Source organism: Aspergillus bombycis (assembly GCF_001792695.1).
Source record: "Aspergillus bombycis strain NRRL26010 chromosome Unknown contig00018, whole genome shotgun sequence".
Taxonomy (NCBI): Eukaryota; Fungi; Ascomycota; class Eurotiomycetes; order Eurotiales; family Aspergillaceae; genus Aspergillus; species Aspergillus bombycis.
The window spans coordinates 383979-397929 of record NW_019170020.1 but is presented as its reverse complement, the minus strand read 5'-3'; the positions used below and the strand labels follow the sequence as shown (position 1 = coordinate 397929).

General features: G+C 48.0%; 4 protein-coding genes across 4 annotated transcripts; 3 read left to right on the top strand and 1 right to left on the bottom strand.

The window, feature by feature from the left end:
* Positions 1 to 493: 493 nt before the first annotated feature.
* Positions 494 to 3151, bottom strand: ABOM_002937 (FAD-dependent oxidoreductase; the record flags this gene model as incomplete). The annotated part of the gene is made up of 4 exons (XM_022530067.1): positions 494 to 1238; positions 1302 to 2047; positions 2110 to 2480; positions 2575 to 3151. The coding sequence occupies 4 exons, from the start codon at positions 3149 to 3151 to the stop codon at positions 494 to 496; spliced, it is 2439 nt and encodes an 812-aa protein (XP_022391814.1).
* Positions 3152 to 4620: 1469 nt separating this feature from the next.
* ABOM_002936 (uncharacterized protein) lies at positions 4621 to 7532 on the top strand (the record flags this gene model as incomplete). Its single annotated transcript, XM_022530066.1, has 4 exons — positions 4621 to 5466; positions 5659 to 5727; positions 6791 to 7021; positions 7233 to 7532. 4 exons carry the CDS (start codon positions 4621 to 4623, stop codon positions 7530 to 7532), a joined length of 1446 nt encoding a protein of 481 aa, XP_022391862.1.
* Positions 7533 to 8746: 1214 nt separating this feature from the next.
* On the top strand, positions 8747 to 10432 carry ABOM_002935 (uncharacterized protein; the record flags this gene model as incomplete). The annotated part of the gene is made up of 3 exons (XM_022530065.1): positions 8747 to 9068; positions 9126 to 9494; positions 9543 to 10432. The coding sequence occupies 3 exons, from the start codon at positions 8747 to 8749 to the stop codon at positions 10430 to 10432; spliced, it is 1581 nt and encodes a 526-aa protein (XP_022391820.1).
* A 1747-nt stretch (positions 10433 to 12179) lies between these two features.
* On the top strand, positions 12180 to 13869 carry ABOM_002934 (cytochrome P450; the record flags this gene model as incomplete). Its single annotated transcript, XM_022530064.1, has 4 exons — positions 12180 to 12263; positions 12324 to 13433; positions 13490 to 13656; positions 13710 to 13869. 4 exons carry the CDS (start codon positions 12180 to 12182, stop codon positions 13867 to 13869), a joined length of 1521 nt encoding a protein of 506 aa, XP_022391859.1.
* Positions 13870 to 13951: the final 82 nt, after the last annotated feature.

The following is a 13951-nucleotide window of genomic DNA, read 5'->3' as shown; positions in this document are numbered from 1 at the left end:
GTAGGCGGGTGTCCGAATGCCGGCATTCAGTGGGTAAACTGAGCATGAAGAATATCTATCGGCACACAACAACACAAATGATGAAATGTATGTACAGATAAGATCAATACTATTATATCACAGAAAGGTAGTGTCATAGCCAGGTAATCTAGTGGATCCTGCCTACCCCTTAGCAAATGCTAATTTGGATTCTGACGACGACGATTATTACCAGGGCTGACTACTTTTGGTTTAGAAGAGAAGTATGTCAGTACGAATCTATAGCATCTGCAGGATCCACGAAAAGGAACCTGGTCTAAAGTACAGTGATCTATTTTCCGTCTATAGCTAAACCAATGTGCTAAATCTAGTATATAATACATACCACCGCCCCCGTATTGCAGTGTGAGGGGAAAAAGCCTTAGCCTAGTATACAGCACATAGCAACCCACCCCCTCCTTAGGCTTAGGGGTTAGGATCAGCGATGGTTAAGGAAAATCCAGAGAGAGAACTATCACTCCTTAGCCACCTGGTGCAGGAGCTCCTCGCGCCACCCCCATCCCAGAGCAAACGTCGCTCCCGGTCCCAAAGCCAACAAAGACGCAATGAAAGCGCTCCCAGCTCGAGTCCAAGAAAACCGAGCCCCCGCCCGCTTTAGCTCGCGGAAACGCAGTGCAAGCCATACATACGCACTCGCCATGGAGAGCACTTCGTCGTATTGCAAAAATCGTGCGATCCCGTCACTGAAAGACGTGACAGGGGCCAAATGATCCCGCAGACTCGGGACGAAATTACTCCAGAACGAAACGCCCGGTGGCGCTGTGAGCCGGCCATAGATGAATGTGAGGCCTGAGATCAGAGCGAATGTCCCGTACGCGTAGCGGATGTTTTGTCTTCTCTTTCTCTGCTGTTGCTTTCTGTCTGTCTTTTCTTTGGGTGGCGGAGAGGGGGAGAGCCACCGTCTCGCAAGTGAGAAGGGGACCTGAAGGAGAGGGATTGTTACGGGGAAGACCTGCCACATCGCATTGTACCATTGGCGTGATTGAAGACTCGGTGCAAAGAAGTTGGCAAAGGTGGTGGAGTAATATCCGGCCAACGTCGACAGGACCAGCGATTCTGCGGTGGTAGCATCGATGCCTTTGCTATTGCTGTCTGACAGTAGAGTGGACAGTGGTGTTATCAAGTACTCCAGGGCGTAATAGAATGGAGCAACCATCCAAATCCCCTTTAGTTGGAATATCGTACCCGCTGTCAAGGGGCTTATGCATGGTTTCTATGTGTCAGCTGTGGAACTATACATTGGGTATGCGGGTTACACTTACAGAAGGACGTTGGCCCAGGAGTGAGCATTGCGATAGCTCTCCAATAGCCAAATTCCATATACAGTCCCCAGATCTGTCATGAATGAAAGCATTTGGACTCGTGAATTCAGATCAGACCCCGTGATTGACGGCAAAAAGCAAGTAATCAGAGGCCTGAATAACTTGTCCAGGAAGAGGTTATGGTAGAGGGGCTTGGTTAAACTAAGGGTCTCTCCATTACCTGCCGTCCATGTTCCTTCCTTAAAGAGTGGATACAAATGAGGTCGAGTGTTCAAAATTACCCGGAGTGCAGTGGCTCTTCCAACAGCGTATATCCCGATCAATGGTAGCGTCCACAGGGCCCGTTTCCAGATCGGGTCATCCCGAGGCGGATGAAAGTTGGTGAATGGCATCGTACACTGCAATGATCTCGGTGGTAGTGGTACACAGTCGAGCTTTGTGGCACCCACGATAGTCTTGGATGCCCCATCGGCTAGGTAGTTGGTGAGGTATGGGAAAAGATAGAGTGCAATGCATTTTTCCTTCCACGTAGCCAATGCCTCAAGTCGAGTGAGCTCGTGGGCTTTCTTGAAAATGTCCTTCACCCGATCCTGGCGTTTCGTCTGCCACGGCTGCAGGTAGTCGTTTAGATCCTTTGCTGAGACTCTAGAATCACGGGAGGCCTCAATCAAGCTAGCCAGACTATTGGCGAGGGATGCGGCACTTTCAATGGCGCTGTTTCCGCCCTGCCCCATATTTGGGGTCATCTGTCATAAGATGTTAGGAACTTTGCCAAACGAAGGGCTCGCCCAGGAAAGGGGGGCATTACCTTGTGAGCAGAATCTCCAATACAAACCCACCGATCGATGGCCCAATGCTTATATTCAGCCTCTTCCAATGCTAGGAAAGTCCGGGTTATAGCTCTCTCATACACCGCAGCGAAAGGGACGGTATCGCGGATTGGCCTTTGTAGGTAGGGGGCAACGTGCTCGTCAATCGAGCTCTGGTGGAACCGCGGGATTTCAGAGGCGGAGTAGACTCGATCCATCTTGGTGAAAAAGAACCAGTACACCCGACCCTCTTTACCGACCAGAGTCAGGAACGAAAAGTCCTTGCCAAAGGTTCGGTGTCCGCTTCCAGGGGTCAAGCCTTTGACGGCTGTTGAGATGCCAAACACACAGCTATATTCAGACGTCATTGCTATACGCCAGATGGTTTGCAAGTTAGGTCAGTCAGTCGACAACAGGCGCCCGCATAACAGGATCAAGTACAGTGCAAAAGGGGAGCAGCATACCATTTCTTTCTCCCAGCGCCTCTCTTTCAAGACCCCTAGAGTCCATGTAGTCCCACATTTGCCGTCTAACAATACTCCGTACCCCATCAGCTCCCACTACCAAATCACCATCGAAGACCGAATGATCTTCACAGTGAACCTTGACCTTTCCATGCAAATGTTCGACTTTGATAACTTTTTTGCCCACAAGAACACGGTCTTGCTGTTGCGCAAGATGATCGTAGAGGACCTTGAGTACGACCTGACGATCAACAAATGCAATAGGATAACCATGCCTCTTATGTATGAGTTGCGGCGTGTCATTCCGGACAATCAGGTTTCCCTCTTCCGTCCAGAAGAACGACTCCCGCATGGGCTCCGTGGTGGTCAAAATGTCATCGAACAGGCCCAGTTGATCCAGGATGCGAGCACCGTTGGGTATAATGCCAATCGAGGCACCAACTTGAGGTGCAATCTCACTATGAGCCTCAAGTACCACGAAGTCAATGTTGTTTTTCAGCAGACAGTGAGCCAGAGTCAACCCTGCAATAGAGCCGCCCACAATCACCACGCGGAATTTTGGCTTAGGGCTCGCCATACTAGGATTGATATGATAGTTTGCAGAATGTGGGAGGCGAATTGAGTTGTGTTACGCTACTAAAGGGGGGGCTTTTCCATTTAAATATCTACAGATCGACAGGAGAAGATAGAATCAGACAATGTAGTAAGTTCTAAGGATAATTTTTATGTACATACAGTGTTGTCTTTTCTCATTGTCAATTGTACACAGATTGAAGGCAATATCAGTGATCAGTGAAGATCATTTCCTTAATGGTGAGGGCCCACGCTTTTAGCCGGTGTACAACATTGAAAATTACCAGAAATCCGAAAGTTACATACAAGAAATCCGAATCATCTTCAAGACCTTCCGTTTTTAGCCTTCCCTTTCACGCTTCTACATCCACAGTTTACGTCGCTATGGACCCTCCGGTTTCACGCTATCCATTCGTGGATCGGAAACGACGGCAACAGAAGCCTCGCGTGCTGCAATCATGCACATTGTGCAGAGAGAAAAAGTAAGGCTGGCTGTATCCATGTATGAACCGGAGACCCACAAATGACTTCGTCCATTTATCCAGACTAAGATGCAACCGCGCCCTCCCTTGTCTAAACTGCCAGAAGCGCAATTCGGGGAAGCTCTGTCGCTACGTGAAAGCACGTCCGGCAGATATCGGCGGACACCTGGGACACCCAGAACAAGCATTACTCCAACGGAAGGATGAATCGTCTGCCCCAGTACTATTATCAGGGCTCTCACGCAATGTCGACATGAGAGACCTTGTGGCTTCATTGCCAACTCGTCGACTCGCAGACAAACTAGTGTTCTTGTGTCTGGAATCTCAAGAACCAGCGCTGAGTACGTTCTAACAAGAATTCCATCAGTCACTGCAGCTGACTTTCGGTCGAAGTCTTCATACATCCGGCTACATTTCAACACCAGGTACAGTTTGGCTCTATATCAAATGTTGTCGCAACCCTATCTAAGAAGCAAAGTATCGAAAATTCTGGCAGTCTCCCTCCACAGCTAGTCCCGCCTGGCTTGCCCTTCTTTATGGCGTCCTATCATGCGGTGCCTGGATTGAACATACAATGAACTCAGTCATGGTAGGATCAGAAGTGCCTGACCTCTTTCATTTTTTGCGGGAAAAGTGCGCCATTTCGATAGCGAAGTCGGACATCACCGCTCCTGGGCACTACAAGGTGGAGGCAGCACTAATGTATATGGGCATCGAGTACCTGGGATGTAATGACTCGAAAACCGGTGTTTCTCTTTTGCTTGGAATTATTTCGCGCTTGGCCATTATGATGGGATATCATCGAAGTACTCACCTATGCCATCCTCCACTGCGAACCTTTGAGATGGAGATGCGCCGTCGGAGTTGGTTATTCCTATCGGTTACTGACTCTGTCGTAGCGTCACACACAGGATTGCCCCGAGTAATTTATCAAGGGCTTGGGGACTTCACTCGCCCGCACAATCTATTGGATGAGGATCTAGATCCCGCCATGTCAATCCTCCCACCTTCACGACCTGAAACGGAGCCCCCAAGCCGTATCACGTACATGTTGACGCTAGATGATATATTGTCTGTCGCCGATAAGATCGCAGATATCACTTCCAACGGGACCATCACACCAGAGAGAACTGCATGTCTAGACGAGGAATTGAAAGCCGCAAGAGACCGTATCCCCGGTCCACTGAAGATGGCTCATACACAAAAGGCCTCAGACAACCAGGCTGACAACACGATCATGCAGCACACGTTAGAGATGATCTATCAGCGCTCCCGCTGCATCTTACATCGCCAGTACCTGGTGTCTCCGCGAATGACGAACGGTTACGAAACCTTCCGTTGGGCGTGCGTCGACGCTGCCCGGTGCGTTCTTGAATATCAATGCGAGCTGTTTCAAGACATTCTGCGTCGTCCTGGCAACAGAAAGCGGTCCTGGTTCGGAGCATCTCACTCAGTTTCTGACTGCCTGACTGCTGCCATGGTAATATGTCTGGATGTGCTCAATGAGCCAAAGGGCGCTCAGGCCGTCTCCGAAAATACGCGGGCGGAGCTCATCCAATTGCTTAATAAAACGTATCTGAGTCTGAAAAATACTCCGCGGCCGTCAGTCGAGACTGCAAAGGCAGCCGAGCGAGTTGCGACCATGCTCTATGAGATGGGCCACTCTATTATAGGTGAGGAATTACGCTGTTCCCAGCCTGCTGCAGCAGAGACCAGTGAGCTTTCCAGTTCCCAACTCGCAGACCAGATGGCAGCCACAATAGAGGCGACTTCCTCTCCATACACAACCTTTCAGGACATTCTTAACGGGGACTGTCCGCTTGAGATGTTTGACTGGGTAGGTCTTGTGTCCTATGTATTATTTGCTGCCTGGGGCTCGTGTGGGGGACGCCCAAGCTTGCGATATGAGATTGCTGATTTCCATAATTAGGCTATTTGGGATTGGGAGATGCAACAACTAAACAATCCACCCACTGAGAATTTATGATCCAGAGATAGAGGAAGTATGATAACTGATGCTATCGGGCAGTCGATCAAAGGTGTTGCCAAGATTCTTTTTGAAAAGCTTCTGGTCCTTTTCAAGCTGGCTCTGGCAATGGTAAGAAGCAGTCAGACAACATTGAACAGCGAATGCCTTAATTTCCGGTCCATTCTAGTGTGATTGATGTGTTTTCTGAATGCCTTGATATGCTTTGCGCAGATGCGTTCTTCTTCGCGTTTTGTTAAGGCAGTAGGAAGTTCGCAGACTTTCTCCACAGGAACGAAGAACGACGTTCTTTTGTTGAATCTGTATCTTACATTTAACTGTCCATGCGTACTCGCAAGACTTGGCCGTTATTATGTACGCTCTGCTCTTCGTAGGCTGTACCAGTCGAATGGCCTGTTCTTTCTTTCTTTCTTATTCCTTTTTTTTTTCTTTTTTTAAAAAAAACCAAATATACAAGAGTCTGCCTCTGTTAGTATTCCTCTCTCAGAGCACATCTCCTATATAGGTTACCAGTACAAAGCAAAATATTGACAAGAAGAGCCATTGAGGCGATACAAGGGGCTGTATCTAGCTGTGGTCAGAAATAATATGCGGTGAATATTCACTCGTTAGGCATCATATCGGTGATATATTTCCATGAGTGCATTGCGCCAATGGCCTCGAAATTCGTGCATGATCATCAAGTGCCCTTTAAGGACAACAAAGAATTTTAAATGTACCTGAGATGCATTGCAATTCATACGTGGAAGCCTGTCCTATAGGTAAGTATCATCATTTCACCCTTGAAAAAATCGAATATATTCAAGAGTCGCACCAGTTTGAATGACAGGGGAGAATAGATATGGCGAGATTGTAACCACCTCTGGACCTGCTTACGAAGCTAGGCAACTACTAGGCCACCAGCAGCCCTTGCAGGCAGTGAGCAACGCCCTTCAGACTGTCTATACATTCTATAGCGATATGAACATAGACATTTCCCATTCAATGTCACCTTTCCAAGAAGCCCTCTCCATCTTATCAATGCCCATTTTCTTACCTACCGCGATGGGCCCCTCTAAAGACCGCATATATGTGCTCCAAGCGATCAATAATTCCACACCGCGACCACGACTGCCTCAACTGCTCCAATCTGGATGACGATGGTCAGCCTCAATTTAAACAACAAGATCACCAGGACGAGTTACTCTGCTCCCTATTTTTGTCGGAGGACATTTTAAATATGGAAGCCACCTGCGACCCCTCATCCGTTGCCAACGTTGACGAAGTCGTGCAACGAGCGTACCCCAAGTTAAAACGATTTATTGGTTACAAGGGTAAAATCTCCAAGCCTAAATACATGGGCAAGGGTGAACAGGGCTTTGTTTTCCGCTTTAAACACAAGGGGAGATATCTTTGCCTCAAATTGGTAGGTCTATATTAAATACTTGGATAAACTTTCATAATTCGGTGTGCAGTTCTTTAACTTCGAGCCTTTAGACCGGGTTCATGAGAATACTGGACACCTCATAAGCCCCTTTGGAAGCGAATGTCGTGCATTTGCCCGCCTATGTGACTTACATGGAAATGGCAACTGGGCCGTGCGCTGCCATGGGTGGATGTATCTAAATGACTCCTAGCTTGAGCAGCTTCGGGAAGCAAGCGGACGTGAGCGAAGCGACCCGCGTTGGAGCCACATTTATTGGGCTGTCGTGAAGGACTTTATCCCCGATGAACCACCGAGCAGTGCGGGTCTTGAACAATTACAGAATATCGTTGCCACTTTTAACATCCCAAAATACGGCAATATCCTGCCTCGCGACGTCAAGAAAGAGAACTACAGAGCCCAGCGAATGGTTGATTTGGGATCCACTATAGCCTTCCCATTCTATCGTCGCTATGCAAGCGAGTTTAAAGTGATCAATTCTTCAATTGTCTAGAAGTCTATGGATTGCAGCAGTGGAACTAGAATTTAGTGACTATTTAGACCCCTTCGTGTGGCTTTTCCATAGCCGTTACAACACAGCTGCCTTCAGGATATTGGGCCTTTTAATCCTTCATTGAACTCTAGTTCTAGAATAATTCGATTTCTGTTATTTTTATTCAAGAGTCTGACGCTGCCGAGTGGCCCATGAGAACCAATCCCGATGCTACTGCAATAAGGTATCACACGGCAGCAACCTTGATTAAGGCACCAAAGCTCAATTTGAGCCTGTGCGAGAATACCTTACTGGATGGACATCATGACAACAACGGCGTCGTCAAATAGCTCCGACCAACATGCTGGGGGCGATATAGGAGCTTTACTCATTCTGAAGTGTGCACTAATGTGCATCGAGGTAAAGAAAAAACTGAATCAAATCCACCTGATGAGTAGCTTTGACATGGCGACATGCTCAGCTGATAAGCACTCGGTGGCTGTAGCCCTCACAAAGAGCATCTGTGGATATTTAACCTGGGTGTCACTTTCACTCGCAACACATTTTGTTTGTATCTTAGTGATTATTGCACGACTCGTGCTTCCTTTAGTATCCCTCGGACTCTGTCGTATAGCCTCCTTTATGCTGAAAGTTGCTCTCTGTTAATACACCCTCGGCTCTAAGTGAGCCATTAGAGCGTTCACTTTTGGACGTATTAGGCTCAGTGTTTCCTTACCAATGATACTAGTGCCAGATGGCTTGGAAATGTCCTTCTTAAGACAATTGGTGTGGGTGCTGACTTTCATACCTTGGGATGTCGGAACGTGCTTGAGGGTTCCGAGAGAAAAAGCCCTAACTAGCCTCAACAGGGCCGACCCTGAAGTAGGCAGGCTCTGACTTGAAATCACCCCTTTCTTGCTGCAGGTTTACCTGGGTATTGACTTACCTCGGGATGGAGGTCGGACCGACACGGCCGCCTCATCAAGCACGCCGCTTTCCCTCTCTGTCTATCGTCGCCCTTGTTGAATGGAGGCTGACCTCCAGAGATTGATCTGCATCTTTATATCTGATAATTGCTTTTGTCAATACATAGTGGTTTCGAACCCTTGATGTGATCTCTACTATCTGTCATGTTATCCTTCCTCAGGGGTCTGCAACGAACGCAGCAGCATCGGGGGTCAGTAGCTAATCTATCCATCCTATGTCGTGGTAAGCGGATTAATCCCCCTAAACCAATGGCATTTCTGAATCATCTAGGTAAACCAATCAGCCACGAAGAGCTCTTCGCATATACCAATGGCCATTTTCTTGTCAACGAGCAATGGCAACTTGGTCGACGCTATATAAAATTCAACGTCGATGCCCTCTGTGAGATTGCCGCTGCCGCTGGTGGGGACCTGTCTCGGATTACAACGGTGGAGAAGCTCGAAGGAGGATTCAGTAAGGCTCTTCTAATGAAAAAAGCAAATGGAAAAGAAATAATCGCAAAACTCGCCAGTCGTATTGCTGGGCCAACCTCTCTTACAACCGCGTCCGAGGTAGGTATTCTCGAATATGGTATGTATCCGCCATCATGGGCTTTCAAAGTGCTTACATCTAATGCCACGGTGTCAGTGAGAAAGCACACAAGCATCCCTGTTCCACGCGTGTTTGCCTGGTCTTCGGATAATTCAAATCCTGTGGGTGCCGAATATATCATTATGGAGAAGGCTGCAGGAGTTCCGCTGTTTGAGCAATGGGGAAAGATGGCAGAAATTGAGAAACTTGGCTTGATAAGGAGTTTGACTAAGCTTGAGTCTCAACTTGCAACTATTCATTTTCCTGCCTATGGTGGACTATATCGTGGAACAGATGCAAAGCACTTGCGATGCCAGGTGCTTGATGAGAATATAGATCCGTCCAGGCTGTTCTGTATTGGTCCGTCTTGCGACCGTTTCTTCGGCACCGAGCATCCCCAAAATGTAGAACTTGACCAAGGACCTTGTGAGTACTCCTAGGCTTTGTTTATGTACTCATACTAAGGGATTATAGGGAGCACATTATCGGGTTATGGGATATCAATTGCGAGACGGGAACTGTCACGGATTTTGAGCCGTCCCTCAAACAGTGGACCAGCATCCACCAAGGGAAATATCGAGGAGCAAGTCCGGCTTCTTGAAATCACAATGAACCTCATGCGGATAATGGACTCGCATCCGATACTTGCCCAGTTTGCGCAGCCTACACTATGGCACACCGATCTCCATATGGGCAATATTTTCGTTGCGCCTGACGATAACACAATAACATCACTAATTGACTTTCAGTCTATCTCAATTCTTCCCTTATTTCTTCAAGCTCAGTGGCCGATATTTTTAAAACCTCCACAGAACTACGTCAAAGGACTTGTACAGCCAAAGCTTCCAGACAACTTCAGTGAACTTGATAACGACGATAAAGCGGTTGCTCTACGGGCGTGGACACAGTCTAAACTAGCGAAGGGGTATGAAGTCGCGACAATACTTGAAAACAAACGTGCACATAACGCCATGGATACTGTGCCTCGTGTTTTCCGAGAAACTTTCATTCGTTGTGGTGAAATATCTGAAGTTGGCCCCGTTCCACTTCGAGAATGTTTAATAGAAATCCATCGGAACTGGTCGAGTCTCGGTTTCACCGGAGAATGCCCTTATTCATTCAGTACTAACGAGATCAATGCGCACGAACGCGAATTTACAGAATACCAAGCCTGGAGCGAGGCCCAGCAACTCGCTCTGGAATGCCTGGATACTGATGCTGAGGGTTGGATCGCTCCACAGTTGGATATCGCAGAGAAACGAAGACAAAACAGGGAGTTACTTGCTATGTACATCGAACGAATGGCTGAAGAAAGGTCCGCTAGCGAAGCAAGCGCAATGTGGCCATTCCCAGATGATCAATAGTGGGAGACGCAACCTGGATATATCTTGGTTTATGATCGATAGAATTCTACAACACAATGGCAGAGTTGATATATATGGTGTTTTAGAGGTGCTTGATTATATCGGAGAATCACTTTTGTTCACGGTGTTCCATAGTACTAGTACTGAGTCCGTAGAGCCCACCCAGTTTTTAGTTCAATACTCCTGCCTTGTAATATCCTTAACTCATGCTCTTGACCCAGAATGGCCTCAAATAGCCCTGCATTTCATCGTTTCTATCACCCGTCCATTACCACAGAAAATACATGAAGAAAACTGAGAACACCGTCGCTTAATCTGCAATAGTCGACTCCCGATCTTCGAAGAGATACGCATGACTAGGAAGGTGTCAATGTCATGTAAGAGACGAAGCGGTCCTAATGTATTACAACGGAATTACGTGGATCTGGGCTATAGTCATCGAAATCCTTCCTTCCTTCTTTTGACTGTTCAGCTTGCGAGGCAGTCGCTTTTGAGATCAATCGCGGCTTCCCTATACGAGGTTATTGTAACTAGTAGTCGTTTATTGCAGAGGCAAGATAGCTCCCGAAATCTATCCATCACCAGCAGTTAATAATGGCAGGTAAAGTGAACGACCGGGCCCGACGTACCAAGGGCTGTGTTTAATAGCTACATCTGCAGATAACCAGATCAACTTGTGGGTAAGCACTTTCCCGCTTATATCCGCTGCAGTCATAGTTAATACTAGTGTAGATTGATTATTGTTGGTAATCGAATATCCATACAGCGTAAGATCTTTCAATACTCGCGTCGTGTCTCAGACCTAACTCTCCTGGTGAAACATTACAACACATGTCGGTGCTCGGAGCATACATTGCCAAGATTCCCCGAATAAACCGAACAAGACCAAACACCCTCCAGCAGCAGTATAATTATGCTATCAGATGACTCTACAGGGAAACGTCATATGAGTAACCAGGCCATAGGTTGGTGAATCCCTCACGGCTCACGGTAGATTATACTCCCATCCGCGTCATTTGTCCTCCAGTGAGTCACTATAAAGGACAGCGAAGCTGATAGCCTCTCCCTCTCGCTTGTGAAACAGTGGCCTTGCTTGAGGTAGCCCTATGGCATAGCGATAGTTACACTTACCTCTTCAGAGTGTTTTAATTTTTTTTTTAACCCCGGACTTATGGCTCTAGTGCAGATCTTCAGTAAAACGAGCACGACGACACCTATGTACTCCATGCCCTCGGCCAATGAATGTGCCGGCAATAGTTTCCCAGAGATTCTAGCCTTATCTGCTAACGACCTATGTATCTCAGTGAGCTCGGATCCTCTCTCCCATGTAGAAGGCTGGAGACGGTTGTGTTCCGCTTTGTACGAAGAGATAGACTCCAAGAAAGGTTCTCCCATATCTTTAATTTACCTCTAACGCAGAAGAGTGAGGATATTCAACAAGTCTGGCTTGGCATTGCCTTTCCCCACCCTTTTCTCCGCCGAGTACGCACATCAATGCATAATTCACCGCAATGTAAAATAACAGTTCATTCGCCTGCATAGAAAGATATTCACTGGCGGAAGTCGGCAATTGCACAGTCCAACCATCGGTATTCAATTCTAAACGACATTACGTGGTTATGTGGCCTGTCCGACATTAGAATTCATGATGGTATGTAGCAATCCGAGGGTATATAAATACTACGCAAGGCTGTTTATGAAGCTTACCTCATCTGCTATACAAAGTATTCGTTTATTCACGATAGTCATGTTCTCTTCTTTACCTGTTTCAGGCCCTTTCAGCTCGCCTCTGGCAGCTGTTGGTTTCTGGTTCGGTCTGGGTGTGCTACTGGTGAGTGCTCTATAGTGTGAACGGGAACCAAGAGACAGATTGCTGAGTTAAGCTGGACAGAGCATTCTCTACCTCCTCGTAGTTATTATTTATAACATTTACTTTCATCCTTTGGCGAAGTTCCCTGGCCCAAAGTCACACGCGGCGACGCGAATCCCATATTTCCACGACTTACTCGGTGGCCGAACCGGCAAGGTTATCAAGGATCTCCACCACAGGTACGGGGAAGTAGTCCGCATTGCTCCCAACGAACTATCCTTCATCAACGGCGAAGCCTGGACGGCAATATACGGCACTCGACCCGGACATCGGCAGAAGCCGAAGGATGTGCGCTTCTATCCACCCACAGCAGGCGGAGCTCCCAGTATCGTTCTCTCCAACGATGAAGACCACACGCGCTTCCGACGTACGCTGTCCCATGCCTTCTCCGAGAACTCGTTGCGTGCCCAAGAGCCGCTCGTCAATGGCTACATCGACCTGTTGATCCAGCGTCTGCACGAGCACTGCGACGCCGGTACCAAACCCCTCGACATGGTTGCATGGTACAACTTCACCACCTTCGATATTATCGGGGACTTGGCGTTCGGGGAACCGTTTGACTGCCTGCATAACTCGGCGTATCACACATGGGTCTCGATGATCTTTAACCACATCCGCTCCGGCACGTATGGAAACTTAGCAAGACGCTTCCCCGGATCCAGCTTTCTTCTCCCTCTTATCACGCCTACACGCATAGCGAATGGGAAAAAGTGGCATATTGAGCTCACGAGAGAGAAGGTCAAGGGCCGGCTCGCCAAGTCCAACGACCGGATGGATTTCTTCGGACACATCCTGAAACAGAAGGACACCGAGCGGGCGATGAGTTTCGACGAGATGGTCACGAACGGCAGCACCATGATTGTTGCCGGTTCTGAAACGACAGCAACCTTGCTCTCGGCCGTTACTTACTATCTGCTGCAGAATGAGCGCGTTCTGAGCAAGCTGCAGCAGGAAATCAGGAATTCGTTCCAGAGTGAAAAGGATATCACTGTTGCTGCTTGTAACCAGCTCGAATACCTCAATGCCGTGTTGACGGAGGGCCTCCGGATCTTCCCGCCCGCTCCTACAGGACTACCCAGAATTGTCGACGCAGATGGTGATATGATCGCTGGGAAATGGGTTCCTGGGGGGGTAGGTTCAATAACACTAGATAATCTCTACAAGCCACCCTACTGATATATATCCAGACCATCGTATCCATCCCACATCTCGCCGCATTCCACTCAGAATCAAACTTCACAGAGCCGGAGTCATTCATCCCAGAACGCTTCCTGGGCGATCCTCGATTCACCAACGATAGCAAAACTGTGCTGCAGCCGTTTAGCTTCGGGCCCCGGAACTGCATTGGACGCAAGTACGTCTTCTCTTTCCCTTGTCCTCTTGTAATCTTTTGCTGATCAGTCTTAGTTTGGCCAACGCCGAGATGCGTCTTATTCTGGCTCGGGTGCTTTACAATTTCGATCTGGAGCTGGACGATAGGAGCGTGAATTGGAATCAGCAGGAGACGTATATTCTCTGGAATAAGCCGGGTCTTTATGTTAGGTTGCACCCTAGAGTCGGGATATAGGTGATGTAATCGGCCGGGAGTTTGAGGGTTCAATACCTAGGGTTACTGTGGTTGTGTATCTTTGGGTTGCTGTCTTTAATGG